The sequence below is a fragment of the Equus asinus genome, chromosome 28 (assembly GCF_041296235.1).
Source record: "Equus asinus isolate D_3611 breed Donkey chromosome 28, EquAss-T2T_v2, whole genome shotgun sequence".
NCBI lineage: Eukaryota > Metazoa > Chordata > Mammalia > Perissodactyla > Equidae > Equus > Equus asinus.
The window spans coordinates 32,108,705-32,134,366 of NC_091817.1; the positions used below are offsets into that span (position 1 = coordinate 32,108,705).

The 25,662-nt window shown below is 42.4% G+C and overlaps 1 protein-coding gene across 2 annotated transcripts in view; it reads right to left on the minus strand.

The window, feature by feature from the left end:
• The window catches only part of DYNC1LI2 (dynein cytoplasmic 1 light intermediate chain 2), a 31,016-nt gene that overhangs the window by 2,812 nt on the left and 2,542 nt on the right, over positions 1–25,662 (minus strand). The window contains exons 4-13 of one of the 2 annotated variants that reach the window (XM_044761394.2): positions 21,806–22,036; positions 17,202–17,371; positions 16,233–16,326; positions 14,857–14,992; positions 12,634–12,745; positions 12,026–12,085; positions 11,211–11,252; positions 10,694–10,811; positions 9,725–9,841; positions 8,259–8,326 (exon numbers count right to left, since the gene is read on the minus strand). In XM_044761394.2, coding sequence (XP_044617329.1) covers positions 8,259–8,326; positions 9,725–9,841; positions 10,694–10,811; positions 11,211–11,252; positions 12,026–12,085; positions 12,634–12,745; positions 14,857–14,992; positions 16,233–16,326; positions 17,202–17,371; positions 21,806–22,036 — 1,148 coding nt within the window. Of the gene's footprint in view, positions 1–5,353; positions 8,327–9,724; positions 9,842–10,693; positions 10,812–11,210; positions 11,253–12,025; positions 12,086–12,633; positions 12,746–14,856; positions 14,993–16,232; positions 16,327–17,201; positions 17,372–21,805; positions 22,037–25,662 lie in introns of those variants that run through there. The other variant, XM_014854346.3, reaches the window with a different exon arrangement.

Below are 25,662 nucleotides of genomic sequence, written 5' to 3' on the forward strand. Positions count from 1 at the left end.
AGATGGCAAAGAGCTGCCTTGCCCAAGAAATCAGGCAGTTGCCCAGGTGATAGAATTTATGGTTTGCTGAAGGCTTGTCTGCCTTAAAATAGCTCTCTTGCTCACAGTCTAAACTAGCAATTTATCTCTTTGGATTTAAGACCTGGTGTTCAGCACTGCCTGCGTGGGGACTATGCAGATTGGGTAGAGGAAGGCATGAGGCAGCAGCAATGACACTGGATTCTCAGTCCCAATTCTGCTCCCTTCTGTGTGACTTTGACAAGTAATTTCCCTCCCTGGCCTTATTTCCCCATCTTGAATGTGGTGATTTCTAAGGCCCTTTCAAGAACTAAGGTCTGTCTCCCACACAATTAGTTCAGGCTGGTTCTGTTGCAGGACCGTTTGCATGCTTGGCACTGTACTAGGCACTCATCTTAATGCATCCAGCCTCCTAGGAGGTAGGTGAGATTCCCCCCACCACTTTCTAGATAAGGAAGCTGACATTTAAAGAGGTTAAGTGACTGACTTATCTATAAACTGTTAAGTTGTGGAACCAATACTCAAACTCAAGTCCACCTGACTTGGGGTTCCCACCTGAGACAGCCCAGGTGTCGGGGCTGGAGCTGTGGGAAAGTCTTCTTTTTATGTCAGAGCAATTCCAGTTCAGCTCACTGCCAGAAAAACTTATGTTTCTGAGCATGGCTGAGAACCATCTGGCAGAGTGGCTGGTTTGAGGACTTGAGTCCCTTGAGGACTGGAGCCAGCAGCAGGGAGGTGTTTGCTGGACTCCTCCTGGTGCCTAGGACCATGCTGCCCATGGGAGTCACAGGAGAAACCTGCTACCAGGGGGCAAACCTCCGAGGGGTCCTTGTTATGGCAAACCCATCAATTTACAGATGCTGATTTCCCCTGGGGCAGGCAAATGAGAGGGAAGAGAAAGTGGGAGGAAACTGAGAGGCCACATGGAAAGATCGCCAGAGTCCAAATTCCAAGAATCATGGACTTTGACCAAGCCTTGAAAACCCTGAGAGTGAATGTTCTCAAAGGGCACTCTGTGGAACCCAGAGGATGTCCACTCACAGTGGGCTGGGAAAGCCCACATTTGAGCCCTTCTGAAGAGTTCCACCTACCTAGTCATCCATATCACAAATCAAAACAAAAATCTGCTTAATTTAGTTTAAGCTTGAGTCTTCCATTCCTACTTGACCACCTATAACGTGGTATGCCCAGAACACAGTCTGGGAAACCTAGGTTTAGGCTTTCACAAATGGGAAGAGGATCGTCAGGAGCGAGACTGCCAGCGAGAGGCAGAGCCCGCACCAGAACCTGGGGCGTTCCTGTGCAGTTGTTGCAGCGCAAGGCAAATCCTTGCTGTTTGCGCGCCTCCTGTGGGCCTGCTGAGAGAGAACATATCCTCTCAGATGGGTTTTCAGGGTGCAAACTCACCTACCATTAACTGGAACCTCTGAAACACCTTCTCAACATGCACATCTTATCTGTATAACAAAGCTTAAACAATTACAATGTTTATTTTCCTATATACTCCAAAGTTTAATTCCAGGCTAGCATTTGTTAGATGATTCTGAGTAGGTCAAAAATGGATTCACAGTAAAATGGTGCCAAATATTTTAAATATCAAGGACAGATGTAACATGCCACAGGCTGCTGACAGATGTACCAAGGCACCCCCACTCTTTAAAATAAATTACTGCCTTAAAAAGGGACATAGTTTTCAATTGTTGAATTCTTCCCCAAACAAAAATTAAGATGCTTATAATCTGAAGTTAACATCTTGTTTGCCCTTACTAAAACTTTAAACAGATAGTTCTTTAGAGAAGCTGATCGGGTGAGGTAAGTTTGAGGGGAGGCAGGGTGCGGAAGATGGAGGAATCTGCTGATCATTTAGGAATGTTAATTCAGTTCTACACAAGAAATAAGTTCCATTAAATGTTCTAGAAAAACATCATACATGAAAATATCTCAACGTTCTTGTAGATTTATCTTGAGTTGCGTGATGAAAACAATCAAGACAGAACACAAAGTTGAAATGTTAACAGTACTGGAAAAAATTTTAACTTTACCCACATAGGAATTTCTTAACAAGATTAGAAGTACTTGAAAGCTTAGGCTCCTCCTGTTTGAAATTGCTGCCCAAGGATGAGGAAAGGCTTTCATGACCTTTCAACCCTCCCACACAGAACCCTGGTCCCCACTGATCTGGTACCCCACCCTCTCAAACCCCTGCTATCTCAGCACAGTGTCTCCTCTCCCTTCAAGCTGTAAGATTCCCTCAGAATCAGAGCCTGGTGAGAGACTTCCAGGGTATGTCTCACCTGTGGCCTGGCTCACTGCACCAGCAGGGTGTACTGTTCATCCACAGTGGGAGTTGTGCCTTCTTCCTTCTTCTTGTTCCCAATAACACTGCTACAGACCTGTCATTTCTGTCTCCTCCTAGTGAGAACACACCATCTGTGCCTCATCAAGCACGCGAGAGAGAACATCAAGACAGGACTTTGCATCCTTGCGGCTATCTGCAGGCCTTGCAGGGTAAGGAATACAGTACTTAATAGCGCTGTCCTTGCCTCCAGAACCCCAGACCTCAGGTCTGGCATGGGAACTGCAGTGAGTTAATAATTTCCACAACTGCTGATAGGTGTGCAAAATATTATAACCATTATGGAAGGAATTTTGTTAATACCTAGCATTTACCTTTTGACTAGGTAGTGCCACGGCTAGGAATTTACCCTGAAGATACATCTCCACAAATAAAAACATACACCCAAGGTTATCCATTGCAGTATTATACATAAAAACAAAATGTCCATCTGTAGGACACCGATTGAGTAAGTTATAGTACATCCACATAACCAAGTACTAAGAGGCCATAAACAAGAATAAAGACAACTGATATAAACCAATTTTTAGGTAACGTTAAGTGAAAAAAGTACATATGGCATGTCCATTGAAAGGGCCTAGATGTAATAGGCAATAGTAACATTCAGCATGCCTACAGTCCAGAGCTTGTTTTCTAAATACCAATCCCCAGTAAAAGGAAACAGGACTCCTTGGAAAAATGACTGATTCCAGGTCAGAGGCAGGGAAAATGCAAGGTGAGCCTGGAACATCTCTTTGTGCCAGAAAGTAAGGAAATGCTCCAAGACCAATGGGAGCACATCGAAAGGACACAGCTATATCTGATAAGAGTCTAGTATCCAGAATATATAAAGAACTCTTACAGCTTGACAATAAAAAAACCAAATAATTTAAAAATGGGCAAAGGATTTGAATAAACAATTCTCCAAACAAGATATACAAATGGCTAATAAGCACATGAAAAGACGCCCAAAATCATTAGTCATTAAGATTCCACTTTATACTCACTGGCTATAATTAAAACAACAAAAAAAACCCACCACAAAATAACAAATGTTGACCAAGATGTGGAGAAATTAGAACCCTAACACATTGCTAGTAGGAATGTAAAATGGTTCAGCTGCCGCGAGAAACAGTTTGGCAATTCTTCAAACTGTTAAAACAGAGTCATCATACAACCCAGCACTTCCACTCCTAGGTAAATGCCCCAAAGAACGTATGTTTACACAAAAACTTGCATATGAGTGTTCACAGCAATATTATTCATAATTACCAACAAGTGGAGACAACCCAAGTGTGCATCAACTGATGAATGGATAAACAAAATGTGGTTTATCCACACAATGGGACATTATCCAGCCATAAAAAGGAATGAAGTTCTGTTACATGCTACAACATGGATGAACCTGGAAAACATTATGCTAAATGAAAGAAGCCAGACACAAAAAGGCCACATATTGTATGATTCCACTTATGTAAAATATCCAGAATAGGCAAATCCACAAAGATGGAAAGATTTCTAGTTGCCAGGGAATGGGGGGAGGGAGAATTGGGACTAACTGCTAATAGGTATGGGTTGCTTTTTGGGGTGATGGAAATATTCTAGAATTTGACTGTGGCAATGGTTGCAAAATATAGTGAATATACTAAAAACCTCTGAATTAAACATTTTAAAATGATGAATTTTATGTTGTCAATTGTATCTCAATAAAAAGGAAAAAGGACACAGCTGGTTGAAGGAGCTCCCACTCATCATATTTGGGGCAATTTGAACATCAAAAAGAATGAGCTATTAGATTATAACACTTAGAGTTAAAAAAAAAACAAAACTTTAAATTCATAGTAAAAACATCCACCCAAAAAAGGACAAAGGGAAGAAAACTCTTCTTTATGGATGAATGCCAGCTAATACATTTAAAAGGAATGACAGGATAAGAAAATTACCATTTAAGAACCCCTAATGTGATATCAGATTTAAGCCAGGATCATCAGTAGATGCTATAAGCAATATGTAAAAGGTGGCTGAAGACCAAGATATTCAGTGGTATCACCCCCCCCACAAGTTTACTTGAGAGATCTGAGGGAAACCACCTTAACCAAGGAATCAAACCCAGCATCACCAGTACAGGGACAACTTGATGTGACATACTGGAAAATATACAACCTCACTTAGGTAGCATTCTTGCAAAAACTGTGAATCTGAATTGAATCATGAGGAAACAGTATGACAAGTCCAGAATGCGGGACTTCCTACGAAACACCTGGCCTGGACCCACCTAATATATTTAGGGGTGAAATTCTCTGATGTTTACAACTTATTTTAAATGACTCAGGGGAAAAACCGTGTGTCTCTGTGTGTGTACTGAGAGAGATATGGAGGGAGGTGGGAGAGAAAGAGAAAGCAAATGTAGCAAAAAGTTAGTAACTGGTGAATCCATGTAAACAAACGGGTATTCAACATACCCCTCTTTCAACTTTTCTGTAGGTTTATAACTTTTCAAAATAAAAGCAGGAGAGAAAATTTCTATGATAAATCAGCTTTAAAGAACAAAAAACTCAACATGCTTAAAGTAAGCGCAATAATGAGAAATGTAATGCATCTCTAATATAAAGAATCTGATCTTCTTGAATATAATTTACCGTGCCCCATTTAACTAGATGAAAAGCATTATGGTACAGTTGCTCTCATATTCCTCTATGAATCCTCAAGACTTCTAAATTAGTTAAGTGAAAATCAGTCAGCCCAATTCAGACAATCAAAAATGTATCTAAGAGGCAAGAAAACATATTGAACTCACAAACCCACTGCACTTTACCCACAGCTTGGACACCACAAACCTCAAAATGTGACTTTAAAATGTTTTTCTCTAACAGAATTTTTGATAATTTCAAGTGAGAGAGGTATATATTTTTAGCTACATAGTCAGATACCTCATATAATTAGCAGACAATTCAATGTATCCCCAGTGGGATGATTTATCAGAAAGAAAGTCACCAAAACTTGTAAGCAGTCTGGATTCGTGTTTATTGAAGCCAGTAATTAGAGACATCTTCTTTTCCAGCACTAGAAAGCAAGGTCCACATGACTGCATACTGCATCCAGATAGAGCCACACCCCTGGACTAAGGCTGGTGGGGGAATAATCTGCAGTCCTAATTTTAAGTTAAAAACACCGATAAACTTAGTATAGAGACGACAGTGAACTTTCACTTACAGCATCAACATTGTTAAGGTCATGATGTACAGAGCAGTCACTTTCAACTTTGTTAAACTAATAAAACAGGACAACGTCTTCAGTTTAAATACTGATTTTAAAATGCCAATCAAAAAAAAGTGCAAACAAAATTAAATAATTCTAGCAGCATACCCGTTGCATTTTTAGGAAAGACCAATTCACGGCCTTTGTCGCGGCCACTTCTTCAAGGTTGGGCTTATTTCTTTGATTTTTCCATTTTAAAGACAAACAGTAGATGTAATCACTATAGTGTATATAAATAGTTATAAAATTGTCTTTAACAGTCTACCATACAAGTGTATTCTGCAAATAAAACGAATTTTACTTTAAAAAGTAAAGGCTGTTTATTGTTTGGCCTTTGGTTCCAATGCTTGAAAACCCCAAAATAACAAAAAATATCTTCCCTCCTCCCACCCCCTAAAAAGAACCCTGCAGCTCCCCAAAGTTGGTAGACTTTGGCAATCACTGAGCACATGACAGTATGCATCAGTTTCTTCTGATACTAGGAGCATCCAATTGTCATGAAAAACTAAAAGTGATCTCCAAGAAACCTTCCTTCACAAGACAGGTGTCTTAGCATTTGATCGTTTTTAGTACATTTTATATTGACACAAAAAGTGCTTATCAGTTTAAATGACAAAAAAACAAAAAGTAAAATTTTGCATTAAAATTTAAAATCACACTGTATCCCTCTTAGGCATGCGCCTTTGCAAGAATTCTTTCTTGTTTCTGAAGTCATTCATTTTGCCCCCCCCCGCCCCCAGCTGCTATAGTGGGATTAAGTGACCCCACCATTAGTGTGGCCACAAGCGGTTTGGCATCTATTGGTCACTACACCACAACTATCATTCCACAGTCAGCTTACTGTCATTACCTGGACAATCTGGTAATTGGAAGCCACAATACATTTTTTTAAAAAATAACAATTAAAAAAGGGGAAAAAAATGTATTTTCAACAACAAACTGGCACAAGAAACATGTTTTTATGTTTGTCAGAAAGGCAAGTAAATACTCAGCTTTCTCCTTAACAGTGTTTAGACCTTTACAAAAAAGCAATTCAAGACAGCCTAAGAGTCTTGTTATATAACATAAGATATTAAGTTATGCCCAGTACTATGTTAGTGGTCAGTCAAATCTGGTATGTAAAAGTAATGACATTAGGGAAGTTATGCTCAGACACAGTACAACAAACATTCATATAAAAAAAGTAAACTCCACATAAATGAACCGTGGTTTTTTTCCCTTGGTTTGACAACAAATGTTTTATACATTAAATTAACGGTAGTGTTTGCATTTAAATGTTCTGTGTCTTGTATAAAATTAAAAGTGCCATTTCAAATCCACAAAAGTCATTTCCAGAATGGTGGTGTGACATGACAATGTGCATGAATTTGCCCTAAATGGAGACACCTGAAGCTCTATTTCCATAAGAAAAAAATGCTGTTTTATGAAAAACACAAAATGAGAAATGTATCATCACCATTTTCAATATAAAACATTCACACTTTTTGTCCATCTGATAGCACTGATCAGACCAGGAAGCTAGGACAAGACCCTTTTGCATCAATGGAACTCTGTGAAGGTTTCCACAGACTGTAAGGCAGGGATTGGTGCAAGCCAATTAATCAGAGTGCAATTACATTAAAAACCTCCCTCAAACTTTCTGAAGCACAATGCATTATAGTAAAATGAGAGGTTGGTCACCCATTCTCTATTAGTAGGCCAGCCTGTGATAGTAAAAAAAAAAAAAAAAAAAAAAAAAAATTTTAATTTAAAAAACAAAGCGGGAGCTATTTAGAAAAACACAATTCAAAGTAAACTAATTTTGTAACTGCTGACTTTATAAACACCCCAGTGACTGCCCCACAATGCACAAGTGTGCAGCCCAGCACCTCCCACATGGCATGGCCTGGGCCAAGCACGGGAGTCCTGGGCAGCTGCCATCTTCCCCACCCCTGTGTCAGCTCCACCTGACTCAGGCACCCCCACACTTAGCACATCTTTCATAAGTTAATGATGTATTCAGAACAAGTCTAATTCCCATTTTGCTTAGTGTTTAGTTTGGAAATGCTTCTAAGTCTTAAAAATGATTATTTGACTTCTACTGAACACACAGTATTTACTAACACTGCTCATCTCCTCCTCCTTCCACCTCCTTCAACATTCAGCTTCCCCACCATCACTTTTCACATTCCTCCTTTCAGTCGTTCTTTTTCCTGGACTTTCTGTTACTTAATCTGCTTCCCAAGAACAAGTGAATTTGCTAACATGCAACTGGTCAGACTAACCACCATCTGATCAACGATTTCCTGGTCTCACTTGCTCCACCCTGAAAGAAAGTGGGCCCTCTTTCTCTTGATCTACCTTCCCCTCCACAAGAAGCCCAGCTGCACTTGCTTCCCACGAGAGCACCACATGCCTGAGAGTCCAAGGGTGATCCTTAACAAAAGGGTCTGACACATAACCTTCAACATGTGCATTTCACACTCGGACAAGCCAATGAAAGTATTTTTTTTTTAAGTTCATCTCCCCTGCCCCAAAAAACTGATAGCATGTGCCATATCAGAAAAATCCTGGTCTTAGCAGATCAATATACATAGTTATTTGGTCATTTTACATATGCACTTTTTAAGGAGGATCAGGCTTCATTTTCTGTTGAAGAGTTTGTTACCATGGAGTCTGGCTTTCGAGTCATTCTATCCAGTTCTTCCTGAACATTTGTCAACACAGTCTTTTGTCCTTAAAAAAAAAAACAACAAAAAGTAGTGATGGGAAACCAGAAAAGAATTCTTAAAAAGGAACATTTAAAATTAAAATTACACAGACTTCTGTAATCATTTGTGGCGGTGATAACCTCAATGAGAATGAGGAAAGCCTTTTTTCACTGCAATGATTATGAGGAGACAGATCCCAATTCAGCATTTCTTAATGGCAAATGTCACAGGTCTCTGCTCCCCCAACTATGTGACTGCCCCCTGCCTGAGGATGCCTTTGAGCCAAACTCAAGGGCCTTTCTGAAAACCCTCTCACCACCCAACCCCAACCCCTATGCACTCTCATTGCCATCTTCCTAAAGGTGGTATCTGAGTTTCTGGCATGCAGCCTCAGGCGGAACAGGTGTTTAGGTTTTGTTTCTAATTACAACACTCTAGACTGACTCATATGGATAACCTGGTAACACCCTATTTCAATAAGAATATAAGACTAAGGCTAGACGTTTCAATCTTGCACAAGTTGGTGCTCATATTTTTTTGTTGTCAAATACTAACTGAGGCCTGGAAATTACCCCTATTTCCTGCCAGGGAATACCAGCTCACAGCCTGGGCCACCACACCAGACTCTGAGTCTCCAAGAACTCAGGAGCCCCTGAAAGTCCAGGTTAACCTGAGGATGGAGTGATTTCCAGAGGGTCTCCTTTGATCTGAAAACACCAATTAGGAAAAATGTTATATTAACATACCTTGTAGCCAATGGAAAATTAAAAGCAAAGGTCCTTTAAAATGTCCTCAAGTTTCCTGGGAAAATGTGTAATTCCCAAGGAATCTGATGATTTTTGTTTCAGAGTTCTCCAAGACACAGACTTGCCCTACTGGCCCACATGGAAGGACAGATGGGTGGGCTGCCAGAGAGGTGTTATGTGTGACAGGTGGGGGGAGCATCACGGAGGATGAAATGATGACCTGCCAGTGAGACAGTGAGGGTTCACAGGCTTTGGCTCATGGCAAGACTAGGGGCAGTGGAGTAAACAAAAATCTTTATAAAGCACCACAGAAAATTAAATAGAATAAACAAAATGTCGATGGTACACCCTAGACAGTGACCTCCAATGGACAGAGCTTTACACCAGGGCCATGTGTATGGTCTAGGATCTACCTCAACTCACCCAATAGTCAGTTCCTGAGAACCTGAATGTACTAAGACACACCTTAAATGTGCCAACGAAACCTGTATGGCAGTTAAGGTAATCCTACTATAAAGTATACTGCTCAGCATAAGGTGAAGATGTGGTTCCTTGCTTGGCTGTTGAGAACACCAAGGGTCCTCAGGTCAGGTGAAAGCAAACAATCCTGTCCGCCTCCCCACCTTCCAGCATCCCACAACCACACGGGTCCTAAGACTCCAAGGGCCCTTTGGTACCTGACTTCTTGGCTGTGCTCTGCACCCCACCAGCACCAGGACTTCCAGGAGAACCTGTTTTTTTACTCAACAGACTGTTGAAGAAGCTGGCCAACACCCCTTCACTTGCTGCATTATCTAAGGAAACATTAAGAAAAAAAGGCATCACACAAACTGGATGACTCAATTAAACAAACAAAAACACTAGTTTTCAGCTTAGAATTACCGATTTGTGGCTATCATCTTCTTACAATACTGAGCTCATTTGGTTACTCTGATACCTTATATGTTGCCACTGCTGAGGCTAATTACATGTTAGCATGATTAATAACAAGAAACCTGTTTAGATTTCCCACCTGTTTCGGGGCCCAAAAGATAACCTGACCTGTGCTCCACATCATCTCTCTGTCCATCAGGCAATGTTTTTTAATTTTCTAAGCCCATAACACTCCAAAGCTACTGTGAAAAGCTCTCAATCGGAATAGAAGACAGTCAGCGAACACAGAAGAATTAAATAAAATTTTGTTTTGACCATTTTATTGCAGCCAACCCCTTCAGGTATTACTAAGTCACTGTGATGAGGGGTACTAAAACTACTAAGTAATTGAGCTTGACAAGAGAAGTGAAGGGGAAAGCAATCCCACAATTTATAAATGGCAATAATACAAACATAATGAGAAACAAAACAAAGGACTCAAAATGCATATTTTAAAGTGTCTTCTTATGTTCTATTCCTCTCTGAAGGAATCCGCACAGCCTAACCGAGGTCTACACAAAACCAGGTGTAAGGGCCACTGATTCCAACAAAGGAACAGGCTTTGGTCTCTAGTGACCACGAGCCCCCTCCCTGAGAGGGGAAGTAGAAAGCAGCCCTTCTTGGGGAAGAAAACGGCCCAGCTGCCATGAGTCTCCACCTTTCAAACCCGGACATGCAGCCCCTGCAGGGCTCAGGCCTAGGACTAAACCCCTCTCCAGAGACGGGATACATACTTTTGATGTTTGGGTCCGGCTTCTTTACTGACGTGCCTGGGGAGGCGCTAGGCACGCTGGCTGGCCCTCCCCGGCCCTGGGTTCTTGGAGAGCCAGAGGGTCCTCTCGCAGGAGATTCCTAAGTGCAAAACCAACTCAAATCACACACAGGCATAAAAATAACAAAAAATACATCTTCTAAAAATGAAGACATGCTTCTGCAGGGTATTTTTCAGTCTAGGGAGAAGGGTGGCAGGACCGGGAGTTTGCTCCCAGCTCTGTCCCTTTCTTGACCTCAGTTTCTCCTGAGAGGAGAGATATCAAGATAACAAAGCCTCTTCACTCTAATTCCCAGGGCTGTACTCCTTCATCAGACATTTTCTGATTTCCTACTATGTTTCTGGCCCTGGGCCTTTAGGGGAACCAAATTCCCTCTGAAAATACAAAAGCCCACACAAGCTCTCACAAACAATGGTATAAAGTTTGAAGATACCCATGACACTGGGCCTTGACCCTCTGTTTAGTTTAAGGTACTCACGGAGGCTCTCGTGGGCGTGGCTGGCTGCTTGGCAAGGAGTGACTGCAAAGAGAGGGACACACTGGCCATTAATCAAGGCCTGCAGAGTGCACTGTAGGTCTGGAAAACACTTACTTCCAAGTATTCCACTAGAGGGCACCATTAACAACAACCAAGTCACAGGTTTTATACTAAAATCAAAAGATTTAAATTGAGCAGTTTGGTATATGGTGTAAACAATACTATAAGTAACCAGTTTTGAAGCTAAGGAAGCAGGGAGAGCAGAGAAGGGAGAATAGTTAGCAAAAAGAACCATCAACATCCCCCCCGCTGACCTGCCTATACCATCAGGAAGACCCATGACACTCTAACAACAGTCTGAGTGCAACAGAAAAGTGAGACTGGATTTGCATTCTGCACTTTCAGCCTGGGGAAGTTACTCTCCTTGCCTACAAAATGGGTGTTATCAGCTCACCTGCCTTCATGCACAGGGCTGTGTGGGGCTCTGTGAAATAATGGAAGTGAGGTCAGGGCACTTGGTAAATTGTTGATACAGAAAGTATTATGCCAGAAAACCAACATTTCCAGAGAGAAAGGGTACTTAACAAGACACTAAGCCTATCACTGTAGGAGAATCTGCAAAGCTGGAAGACGATCCCCTCAGGCAGGTGGTTTAACCCCTACCCTGTATCAATCCTAGAAATGGGAGGGAACAAGGAGATCTGGTCACAAACCCTGTAAGGCTGGCAGCTCTCTGTGATACCCCAACCTTGCCCCAGGAGACTGGCCTTTCACTCATGAGAAAGCCTCTGCTCTGGCCTCACTGGTCTTCTCACCTGCTGCTTCATTAGGAACACCTGCTCATCCTCCGCTGCCAATTCTTTGTCGTGAACCAGCTGTGAAGTGAAACGACACACTTGTTTGTGAGCACAGACCAAGAACATTCGAACTACTGTCAAAATTCACGCTGAACGGAGAAGCCTGTGCTCAAGTCCCAACATGGGTCTGGAGAGAGTCTCTGCTGAGACAGCAGAGTTATATTTTTCTAGCCTGGCACAGACCCTGTTCCAAGACCAGCCTTGGCATGTGGCCAAGAGAAATTTTAAAATCTGGCAGGTTCTAAATAACACCTTCCAGATTGGGTCTGAGGAGACTATAGAAGCAAGAGGATCTACTAACAGTAATCCAGAGGTGGTGGTGGCAGTCTCAGGACTTAATGGGAAACTTCAATCCAAATCCATGTGGGTACTCCAACACTCATGCCCCACCCCCTGGAGCCATTTACATAACACCAGACTTCATCTAAAGACTTTTTTAAAAGACCCTTGGATTACTTTTTTTTTTTCTTTTTCCCCAAACAGTTCATTATGTAAGACCTGTTTCTTTACAGGTTTTTTCCCCCATAAAAAACACTTACGACTCTTAAAATGATTGATTTGGGTACCTTTCTCACAGGAGGTTTCACAATAAAGTCTTCATACACATCTTCTGGCTTCACAGTTGTGAAATTTTCATGTAAAATAGCTATTTTCTTTTCATTGTCCCAACCTGCAGGTCTAAAGGCAAAGAGGGATTGACTCGCTTTTCCTGGACTGCCCTACAGCATACTCAGAGCACGTTTCTGGTTAGAGGACTCCTGGGTGAGATCCTTTCCCACAAGATCTGGTCTGTAGTTGCCGGGGCTGGCTTATAGCTTTCAGCAGACAAGCCAAAATTTACTGCAGATACAACCCATCAGATCAACATCACAGCTCCTGCTCCATACTGAGCTCATGGGATCCAACGCCTAAGGAGCCAGAATGAGATCTTACTGACTACACATGCTCACCCACAGGAAGTGCTCATTGCTTCCCACAACTCCACCCAGAAGAGCAAGGACACAATGGGGCCCTGTTCCAACAGAGTGGAGAATGCAGAAAGCAGCTCAGAAAAAAAAGCTCAGGACGGGACTGTTCTCTTGGACTTTGGCATGGAGGCACCCCTCCCATGAGCTGTTTCTCTGAGAACTGTTCTTTCTGACAACAGTTTTCTTGTGGATTGGTCCATTAATTTTGCTAGTGTGAGAAGATGTACCCTAGAGCCAAGGGGGGTACTAGAACCTGCACTATCCTGCGCCCCAAACCAGAGGGACACAAGGAGTCCTTGAGACTCCTACATGGGTGCTGCCCAGTTCGACATCACCAGGCAGGATGGCACCCACGTTCCATTAAGTTAAACTGCAGCCTACAGTTCCCACTAAACTCTCCGAAAGGAGTAATTGTAAAATGCCCTACATGACATACTTTTGAACTCTAGAACATCTAAAAGATGGTGACTGACTATTCTCACAGGCCTCCCATTCTCTATCCAACTCCTGCTCCAAAGATCTATAACCCAGAGGGTGCTTAGCCAGGGCACTCCACCCAAATGGCTTTGCTGACCTCACTAGCTCCCAAAGAGGCAACTACCAAGAGCACCAAAGGTGCAAAGGGACAGGGCGTGGTCAAGACATCACCAAGACCACGCAGCTCTGAGAAGCTGCAAAATGCTTCTCCACTCCAGGCCAGCCCCAAACCCAACCAGTCTCCCTGCTCCTCCTGCTCTTCAGGATCACATATGATTTGGGCACCGGGTGACTCCAAAAACATACCACTCGCGGAGCTTGTGTCTTTGGTGCCTGCCTGACTTCTCTGGACGATTCTCTAAAATGAGTCCAAGTAGCAGATCTGCGAGCAGCCTGAGTGAGGCTCTCCCTGAAGGTCTGGGAGACAACCTATTCAGTCCCCTGAGAGCTCTTGGCTTTCACACCTTCAGTCTTCTCACAGACTGTCCCCCAGCCCTTCCATTCCTTCTGGCCTGCCTGGCATACACCACTCATTCTTCCAGCATCACTCCCTCTTCCTTCCCTGCCACACTGCCTCGACTCCCCCATTACTGTCCTACCCCTCCTCAGCTGTATGTGTGTGTGTCCCCTACAGTGCTGTGTGCAGGGACCACATCTCAATCATTTCTGTGTCCTCAGCATAGAACCTAGGAGGTGCTCAGTATTTGCTTAGGTAAAGGGATACCTAAGCCTAAAAACATCGACCTATACTAGGACAAGTCTTCTCAGAGACCATAGCTTACACATGTATTTACGCATCCACAAGAGCTATCATTCTCCAGTGAGCTCCCAAAATGTGAAATGTCAGAAACACAATAAGGATGCAGTATAGCCAAGGCCCATGTTGATGGGGACGCCAGCCAGGGCGATCGCAATCACCCCAGCCAATGGGCAGAGAAACCAGATGCTTCAACAGAAACCATTCAGGATCCCCAAAGCGCCAATCCCCTACACTTCAACTCCCTCCCCCAGCCAGTATTTTACCAGAGTTGAGAATAAGTGGCAAAAATGGCTGGCTTAAATTTTGGTAACTTGCTTTTAATGAATAAAGGCAACACCCCTGACTTCACTCCACCCACTTCCCTCAGACTGGAGGCAGAATGGCAAGTAATCTGGAAAGGAGCAGAGAGAAAGCTGGGTTTATCTATCACCTCTGAGGTCCAGCCCCAGCACTTTGGCCCAAGGAAGCAGAAAGCTGGCTGCATAAGACAGAGACAGAAGGCACCTTAGTTGGAAGGGTAAAATATAAAAAGCGAATGTATTATAAAGAGAAGAGTTTAAAAGCATCACTTATAAAGAACTCACATAAAAACTGCATCCTTTTCCACAACTAAGGCAGGTGTGGTAAAGTGGAAACCGTACGTTTTATGAACGATGTACTTATACAACAAGTCGAGGTTTTTCTCTTCCTTCACTGATGTGTAAATCAAGGCAGCTCCATCTGATCAACCTGCTTAAGGAAAACCAATTCACTGCAGGAGGAGACAAAGCAAACACACACAAGCACAATCCTCACAGTACTACTCACAGGTTGATCAGTTTTGGATCAACAGAAAGTGCTAAAATTTTAAAAACTAAAAAGGTAATAGTAGCAGATAAATGAGGTCAAAAGCATACAGCATGTTCATGCTAACGGGTTATGCAGTTCATTTTTTACCATCAAAACTGTTGTCTTTTGGCCCATCAGGCTGCTTCCCAAGAAGTCAAGTTAACAGCTCGGGGGCTAGCCCAGCAAAACACCCTCAGCATATCCAAGATACAGAGATTCTTTCCCAGGCAGATGCTCACATGCAATCAATTTATCATTAAGCACACCTTTTATGAGAGATGGGTACCTACACATATTGGCACCCTCCACTGAGCTGGACAAGGAAAAGAGTCCAAAGGAAGTGGTAGGAACACATCCCTTGCTCTCACTCCAAGATGTGGGACTATGGTACTAACCACTATTGGATTTTTACAGAAACAAAATCCAAAAGACTGCTGACACAGCATCCCTTTCATGGACAGCACAAAACACAAACATATGGGAAACAGTTGTAGCATCTAAAACAATATTGTGTTGAGTAACCTTTTCTGCATAAAGCAAAGTTTAAAAAGATTTCCAAGATATGATAAAAGTAACCTGGTAATAAAATTATCACATATCAGCCTTCTTCTTAATATGAAAGCCTATCAAATATACCGCATTAAAAATATAAAGTGGGCCAACCCTGTGGCCAAGGGGTTAAGTTTGCACATTCTGCTTCAATGGCCCAGGGTTTCACTGGTTTGGATCCTGGGCATGGACATGGCACCACTCATCAGGCCATGCTGAGGTGGCATCCCACATGGCACAACCAGAAGCACCTACAACTAGAACACACAACTATCTACTGGAGGGCTTTGGGGAGAAGGAAAAAAAAAAAAAAACACTGGCAACAGATGTTAGCTCAGGTGCCAATCTTTAAAAAAAAGTTTTTTAATTTAAAAAAATAAAATAAAAAGGGATCAAAGATAGGCACAAATTAGTAAGTCTCAAATTTCAACACAGTAAAATACAAAACTAGCAAAAAGACGTATATAATTTCTCCCTGGCAAAAGACTATTTTGGATTCAGGGAGAATTTTCTCTCTTTGAAGATGCCCCATTTGGAGGGAAGTCTGAATTAGCATGGGCCCAGCACCACGCCCCAAGGATACACTGGAGGCAAAACCTCCGTAGGTGTGACTGGATGAAGTCAAAGTGCTCGTCCCTGTAATCATGCTCCTTCTCCAGGACACTCACCGCATCACACTGCAGGGAAGACAGAAAGAGAAAGGAGTCATCTTTTCGCCTCTCTGCCTGCTGAGGATGGGAACAGCATCTTCAGAAATAAATTATCATAGTTCCAAAGAAGACAGCCATAGCCAAAGGCCCAAGCATTAAGAGACAAGAGTGGAAAAGCAAATGGAGATTTTTCTCCTTCGTTCTGGGCCTCAGTTTCCATAGCTGTAAAATGGGGATATAATAGCCTCCATCACCTCACAGTTGTTCTAAGAATCAAACAAGGTGACATCAGGAAACAGGCCCACTGGACATGGCTGTGCACTGCACACTCCTCTGGGCTCCATTCTCACAGAATACGATGCGAATGGTATACCCGTAGCTGGGCAACACAGTGGCTCTGACTAGGAATAAAGCAGTTTTGAAACTCAAAATGTTTTCAAAGCTACTTCTTTTTCTTTTTAAGAGACAACTTTATTTCTCTATGAGTGAACTTAATTTCTATTCCCACCTCATCCTTCTAAAAGAATTCCCACCTCATCATTTTATAACTTTCTTCTACAAGAAAAAAACTCAGACCTTGAGTGCCCTTCCTTCTTTTGCTAGAGTTATTATGTTCCTTTCCGAAAATCACCTCAAGTACAACAGACTTTAGAGACCAAAGCCCAAAAGAATTCTGCTGTTCCATATTATGTTTCCACCATTAGTTTGGGCTAGATAAACTGGTGTAAACAGCCTTAAGAAAACTGCTTTTAGCTCTGACATATTCAATGTAACTTAATAAATCCTGAATTAGCCCAACTCTCCCTTGGGAAGACACCTAATTAAAGCTTCTCAAAGTTTCTTTCAGATGGTGACTGTCCACTGGCCAAACTCAGCCAAGTTTACAATTCCCTGGTACACACCTTTGTGCACACTACCAACACTGGGATTCCCAGATTATGAGTCAGTACGTTGTCACCAAGAGGCAGGGCAACATTTTCTTCATCAGGACCCGAGGTCAGAGGCCCTCTTCTCTGTGGGGAACCTTGACAACCTTCTTCAGGCTCGATATAGTCTTGAAAATCTTTCACAACTACAGGTGAAAAAGGAAAAGAAAATTACACACACACACTCAAATAAAAATACACATGTCCGCTTTAGAAAACTTAAAAAGGTAGTAACAAGCACAAAACATAAAGAATTGTGACAAACTTCCTAACTGCATCCTACTGCACTATTAGGGATTTGGGGATGGTGATGCAAAATGCCAATTCTGACAAATTCAGTCTGAGCATTATAACTTCAGAGCAGCAAAGACAGTCCCCAGGACATCTTCAATTGTATCCAACTCTTAAATAGGTTTTTATATTCTAAACTTCAATAGTTTTTACTATGAAAAAAGCCCACTTTTCTTATATATCTTACATTTTCAAAACATCAGAATAGTTGAACTGTGTTACTTCAACAGAGGCGACCACTAGAAGGAGCTTATAACTTCTAAAACTCAAGTCCTCATTAGAAATAGTAAAAAAATCTAAATTCCACAAGAACATGCTGCTCCTATACAGATGAGGCATGTCCACACTAAACAGCAAGGCTGGACTTGGCCAGCACCATCTGCATCTCTTCATCATCCTCACTCTTGGAGACTCAGTCTCACCTTTAGGCGATCCTGAGACACGTGCAGGGTCCATGGACCTGTTCTTGCCTAATGTAAGAACAAGTCAGTGGTACAACATCCAGTTCTTGGCACATATAGTCAATACTTTGGCCAAGGGTGCAACCCCACAGGAGGGCCTTTAAGCTAGTCCATGGCTGTGGTTAAGCCAAGTAAACACAAAGCCCACAGACTAGCACCTTTTTATGGGCGCTTCAAGGCTCCCATGTGAGGCCAGAGAACAAGGACATGACGATCAAAGCTACTTTGAGCCAGAGGAGCAAAGAGACAGCTCTACCCTTCTACACCCAACAGGACTAAAGGACCAAAAGGCCATTTACTCTCATCCACAACAAGCTCATTAAGAAAATGCAAATACCTGGATTAAAAAGAACCTAGAGAAAGGTGCATGCACTCCTATTCACCCACAGAACAGGCTTGAAACACTTTAAAACAATGGGTTTAAATTTACAAAGATTTTAGGTTACCATTATATAACCTTCTGGAATTATCTGGGAACATAGTCTTCCATATAATACTGGGCAAACTGAAAACAAGTGACTACACCCTAAAGTGCAGATATGGTAACATTTCATCTTTAAAACTTCTCTTTAATTAAGCTCATTCATATAATTTCATTGCCACTGTAAACAATCTACTTAAGAGAACTTTACTGCATTTTGGACAAAAACAGAGAAGGGTTTTCTGATGAACTGAATCAAGGGTTCTGACATTTTCTCTTTAAAAGCCTTTTAATAAATCTTCAAATCAATGAAAAATACAATGGCCTAACTGTCTAGGTAATATCTATAACTGCCCAAGATCATATGAGGCACTCAACCAAGGCTTCCAAGACAGTGAGCACGGCAGAGCCTGGACCGGGTCACAGGCGAGCTAAGTTACTGTGGGAACTGAGGCAGGGGCAGGGCAGCTCCAGCAGTCTGCCCCATGACCCTCCATTACCTACTGTGTTGCACAAACTCTACGGTATTCTACATGTGCCATGATGTAAAAATGGTTGGGAAGCTGTGGGTTAGACAATTCACTCTCTAAAGGCATGACTTAATTATGGCTGTCCAACAAGAGTAGGAAATGCACATGTGTTTTTAATAACTCAGAATTTTAGAAAATAAGTTGGAAGGCAGAGCAAATGTTGTAACAGAGGTTGGTGAAAAGGGAGGATAAAAACACTAAGCACTGTGTAATTCAGACAATAAAATGTGCATTTCCCTTAGGGTACACACATACCACGGTATTAAGCATTTCTCTCTAGATGGTGGGATGGCCAGTATTTCACAGCAGGGGCCATTCGCCCCTGGGAGGCTGCCCTTTACCATCAGATGGGAGTGGGTATGGGAAGGCGATCACAGAGTGCTCTACCATAGCTGCTGCCACCTCTTTCTCATCTTTTCCCTCCTATCTCATTGGTCACTCATTGGTTCCACAGTCCTGAGAAGACCCCACAGATAGCACCCAATCTTTTTCCTCTACTTGATAAGCAAGGGGAGCCCCAGATATAAAGCAGGAAAGACAAGACTAATCTATACACAAGCACCACCTTCTGGTGGCTCTGGGGTTGCTCTGCCCTCCCCCTCACTCAGAGCCTGCAGCCAAACAGCTGGCACAGATTCAGGACCACTGGGGCATCGAATCCTGAAAGAGTGGCCTGCCATGCAGCAGCTTTCCAAACTCTGCAGACTGGAGACTGGTGATGGATTGGAAACTACACTGAGTGACAGCCCTTCACTCATTCAATATAATACCTAGAGTCCAATTAATCTGGAAAGCGGGACTCCTCTGAGCAAGAGGATGGCTAAATGCTTTATTAAAATGCAACCTGAAACCAGCACTAAGAAAGGCACTCCTTTAACATGCGACATGAAGGCGTGACTACCATTCCAAACATCTCAGAGGAGGGGCAGTGAAAACAACGGAGGCCCTCAGAAGGTTAACCAGTCATGAGGCATGGACGCGGTTCCAGCAATTGCTAGTTGCCCTCCAGCGTCCTCTCCTCTTCCTCCTCATAACCAAACCACCCTGATACTTGGAACACACAGGCCACACAGACTACATTTCCCAGCCTCCTTAGAAAGACAGCAGGCACACGCCCCTCAGCCCTTCTTTCCTCTTCCTCCATCCTGCTGCCTGGAACACGGATGTGAAGGCTAGAGTTCTAGTTATCAAGAGGAAGAGAACCACACCCTAGAGATGACAAAGTAGTCAGCAGGAAGGAGCCAGGGTCCTTGACCTGTCTTCTCATAGCTGCTCCAGGCCTGAATTGCCTACCTCTGGACTTCATTTACAGGAAAGAGAACTAAACCTCAGTCTTGTTTAAGCCACTGTTATTTTGGGTTTTGTGTCACATGAGGCTGAATCTAATCCTAAGTGACACAGATATCAATGACTAAGACCACAAAATAAATTCAGTGTGTCATGGGAACACAAGCTTCCCAGGAGCAGGCATCTAGTCTGCTGTATGAGTCCCCATTGCCTAGAAGAGAACTGGTGCAAGGCAGATACTTTCCCTATCTGGGGAAGAGCAACAGCCTTGGCTCAATCTCCTTTTTCTCTGTTTTAACAAATCTTTACAAGGCTCTAACTCTAAGAAAACAGGTTCAGAAAAATCTCCAGTGCATTAACCCACTAATCTGGGTACGATGCTAAATGTGCAAAGGAAAACAGCTCTTCAGCCTCAGAGCTATCCTGAGAAGTTGTCTTTAAGGTCTCTATTTCAGGAGAAAAAGAGGCATTATCTAGAAAGGTCAGTGGTTGAAGACAGACGAGCTGAGCTGCATAACAATCACTGCAGCACACATGTGGGTGACCGGGGAAACAGACACGCACACAGCAAACCAAAGAATTAGACGTTAAACTCCCTGTTTCAGCTAATGTGGAACAGGAGCAAGACCAAGTTATGACAGGAAGACACACAGCAGAAATCTGATTTGAAAAGCACATCAAAATTCTGACCCCTTCTGCCAATAAGTGTGAAGATCCCGTGTGCCATGCCCCAGCAGCCCTCATTAATTCACTAAAGGGAATGATGTCATCCTGTGGAAGTGAGCCAGACTGAGCCAAGCCTGCCCTGGCCAAGACTGCTGCTGCCGCCACTGCCACAGCTCCAGCCCCTGCCCCTCCCATTTCCCTGGCAAGTGGACAGAAACTGATGTAACTGCACAGAAGCAAGGGAAAGGGAAAACAAGCTTCTGAACCACATTAAGAACAAAAAACAAAACAAACTTCCTTTAATTTGAAAGTTCTTTGTTCTCAAAAGGACTTGGACGTCCTTAGTCTTAAAATAAGCTTTCATTTTAATGACAAAAGAATGACCTTGCTATTTCTAGCTAAAACCATATTTGCTGGATCCCAAAACGAACTAAGGTAACGAGCTGAAAGACTTGTCTTTTGTAGGGCTTCCTTTAAACCTGCCAACAAGAGGGTCCACAGGGCCTCAATGGAGTGCCAGGGCAACGGACTTAGGCTGCAGAGACCACAGTAAGTGTCCACACCCACTGACGCTGCCTCAGCAGACAGACAGTAACAGAAAAGCCAGAAGACCCACAAAACTGATCACATTTTGCGGGGGGGGGGGGGGTGAGAGAAGAACTCTTATTTTAAAAGAGAACCAATGAAGATAATAAGGAATATTGGTTCATTTATGTTCTTCCACTGTGACACGAGATAAAGACTGCTTTGAAAACTTTTTGACTACTGAATTTACAAGAGCAACTCTGCAATAAATGGTACAAACAAAACACAGACACTCTGTAAGGGAAGCTTTGCAGCCTCTTGACACTGAAAAAGAAGGTGATCAGAACCATCCAAAGAGACTAACGAATTTTTCCATTAAGAAAATACTATTTTACTTACACTTCCTTTCCAGCTCCCTCATTTCTTCTGGTGGAATTTTCATTTTATCAATGTGCTCACGTAAAACACTAGCCCATTTCTGTAGAGATTCCATCACAGTCCAAGGCCTAGACATGTCTGCAACAAAAATGACCAGGGTCTCTGGCAAGGATTCAGCAGAAACTGCAAACTTCAGCAAGCCTTTGTGGTACAGGTCTCCATCCAGAATCCACACATTGCAGCGCGTGTGATCTAAGGAAAGAAGGGAAGCTAAGTTACTACCTGACAATGACCATGAGCACAGCTGAAAGAAGAGCCACATCAGGAAGAACTTGAAGGCGACAGCCACAGAAGTCCCTACAGAATACAAATGAAAATCCGAACCAGAAAAGGACTCAAGTGCTCAGTGGACTGCAATCCTTGGTCAAGGTGGCTGATGAATTTGTCTAAATGAATTGTCTAAACTGTAAAATTTTTTAACTACCATAATATATTTTGCCCACATCTAAAAAAATTCCAGCAATGTCTGAGGAGTAAAGCATGAAGGACATTTTAGCTTTCAATAAGAATCAAAAGATACTAATAAAAGCTACAAATGTTCACTGATCAACTGTGCCATAGTCTAAATAACCCATTCTCCTAAGGCACCAGCAATCTGTGAGGCAGCAAGCTGAGCTGAAGAGCCGGCGGTTAAACAAGCTCTTCTCGTGCCAGTCACTCAGCAGTGCATTCACATACTACGAAGGGCGCCAAAGAGACTGGACCTTTGTATTTAAATCCCAAGATAAAAACATTACTTATATAAATTGATATATGAACTACTGGGTGCCTGATGATACTAAGGAATTATAGTTATTTTTCGTATGACAATAATATGGTTATGTTTTTAAAAATCCTTATCTTTTAGACACACATACAGAAGTACTCACAGATGAAATGATATAACATCTGAAATGTGCTTCAAAATAATCCAGTGTGAAGTGAAAAGAGAAGAGGGTGAAAGTACAGTTGAAATAAAATTGATCAAGAACTGGTAACTGTTGAAGGCAGGTGACAGATACATTGGGGTTCATGAGACTAGTCTACGTTGCATGTATTTTTTGTTTTCCATAATAAAGTTAAAAACACATACACACATATACGCAAGTGCTGACATTTAATGAAGCATGTGGTTCCAAAATCATACCTGGATGATCAAAGAATAGAAGATAATTCTCCAAAATGATAATAAAAATTTTGAGATATGATTTTTGAGAAATATTTTTTTACAAAAGTGCCTTCAAGGAGAACTCCTATCATCAAAAACACTATTTCATTAACTTCTTTCCCAATAAATTCCAACATACACTTTAAAAACCTGTCTTCCATTAGCTACCTTTATTGCATAATCAATTCATTAAGATGCTGTAAAAAAATTTATATTCATGACTTTATCCCAACAGAATAATAAGTTACCTACATCTAGCTGCACTTTCAAAACTCTAATACATTTCAGATAGTGGTTTTGGTTGGGTTCAATGAATGCCTTCAAAAATATTGCTCTGTATCTGAAGCCCAGAGATTTTAATGCCTGCCCCTCACCAGGCCTGGTTCCTTTTTTTCAGTCTCTCTTCTCACTGCCCACTACACAGAACCCACCCACGTGCACGCAGATCACACACACCACATGTGGCATTAAATGGATGCCCCCAACCCTGGAGGCAGTGGTCCTTTGACCTGTCATGCCCCACCACAAACCAAAGACAAGCCAGAGACCATTTTCTCTAGCTGGGTGATTGCCTGCAAAATGTATATTTATAACACCATCACGCCACATGATAAAAAAGACTACAGCTGAAAGATATATAATTAACCACAGCTAAGGGCAACTCTTCCATCAAAGAGGAACTTGCAAGTAGGTGGCCTAAAAAAATCCCATAAATGCAGAGACCAAGAAGTTCTTAAGGCAACCTTAAGGAATCTGAAATAAAAGTTAACATGTACTTCATCTCAAAGGCAAGTGGATATGGTTAATATGATGCTTTGGCATGAAATACGTAACAAGCAGCTACAGAGATTCACAAAATACCTATACTATGTTTTATATTTTCAAAAGGGTACTAGAACTACCACTTTGTCTCAAGCATTTGACTACACCTGTCACACGCCAACTCTCATTCTGTCAACCTACAAAATAGGTACCGTTACCCAATTCTAGAAATGAGGAAACTGAGGTGCAGAGTGGTTCAGTCAGTCACAACTAGTGATTACAGGAGTGGGATTCTAAACCAGTTCTACCTGGCTCCAAAGCCCAAGTTCTTTCCACCATAAGAATGCTGCCAACAAAGACAGGAAGCAAAAGACTCAAATGAGGCCCTCTAGGCCTGGCTCAGTAGCCCCTAAGTCCCAGCCCTACTCACACAGATTCCAGTAGGCCTAGATGGCACCTGAATGCCTTTGTCCTCCTTACACAAGGTTAGCCCTCAGCACTGGGTCTATCTCCTACCTTTCTTTCACATCTTTCACGGAATGTTCAGCATGGCAAAGGAAGCTGAGGGAGGAGGAGCAGGAATAAAGTCCCCGGAGTTCAAAGAGGACCACTAAGTTAACGTTAATACAACTCAGGTCTCCAAGCTTTCACAAGAGATCCTTACCTATGCCCTCTATCACATGACTCTTAGAGATTGAAGAATCTCAGTGCTGGAAAGGACCTGGGTCCAGCTTCTTCATTTTAGCAATAAGGACATGAAGGACCAGAGGTGGTGGGATTTGCCTACTTATATAATCACTCTTACATCATGATCCTTACTGTTTAAATGGGTAAAGACAAATACAAAGAAAGTAATGAAGATATTTCATCCTTAGGCTGCAGATATCTTTCCTACAAATAAAAAGATCTAGGCATCGATAACTGTTTATTTTACAGCCATTCAAGACCTAACATAAAGCCTAAAGTTTTTTTGTTTTATGGGTTTTTGTTTTTGAGGAAGATTAGCCCTTAGCTAATATCTGCCGCCAATCCTCCTCTTTTTTTGGCTGAGGAAGACTGGTCCTGAGCTAACATCCAAGCCCATTTTCCTCTACTTTATATGTGGGATGCCTGCCACAGCATGGCTTGCCAAGTAGTGTGTAGGTCTGCACCTGGGATCTGAACCAGCGAACTCCGGGCCACCCAAGTGGAACATGCGAACTTAACTGCTGTGCCATCGGGCCGGCCCCAAACCTAAAGTTTTTAAAGGAAGCATTACTGACTAGTGGTAACCAAAAATCATTATTCCAATCCAACTCATACTTATAAGAAAGAATTTTAAAATGATATCTAATCCTTTTAAGAGTGCTTACCATGTACTTTTAATCCTAACTACCCTGTAGGTAGAAACAATTACCATCCACATCCTGGAGATGAGGAATGAAAACAGAACACTATCACTTCTGAGCCTCTATTCCCTCCACTGAAAGGGACACAAGAAATTACCATTTCTAAACTGTCACAAAGAGACTCAGAAAACTCTCCTGTGATGCTCTGAACCACACCAATTTCAGATTTTCCCCTAGAACCATGCAGAGTAACAGTGGTGCCCAGATCAGTCTGCCAAGCGCTGTTTTCATAGAAAAGTCCAAAGCTTTTAAAAACATCTTTCTTACTACAGTTGGGTGCACCTGAAATTTTACCTTCAGTATCTCCTTTCAAGTGGGGGCTACCCAGAGCAGCAGCTAACAGCCCCATTCCCTATTTTTGCTAACATACTCTACAAAGGAAAGTGAGTAAAGTCTTGCAAAGACATACACTTCATCTATCCCCCCGTTTCTAATTCTTTTAGAACTAAGAAAATTGAGACTGCCTGGCCATGTTGCAGGAGCCACAACCAAGGAGTCAGAGACCTGCACACACCCCTTAT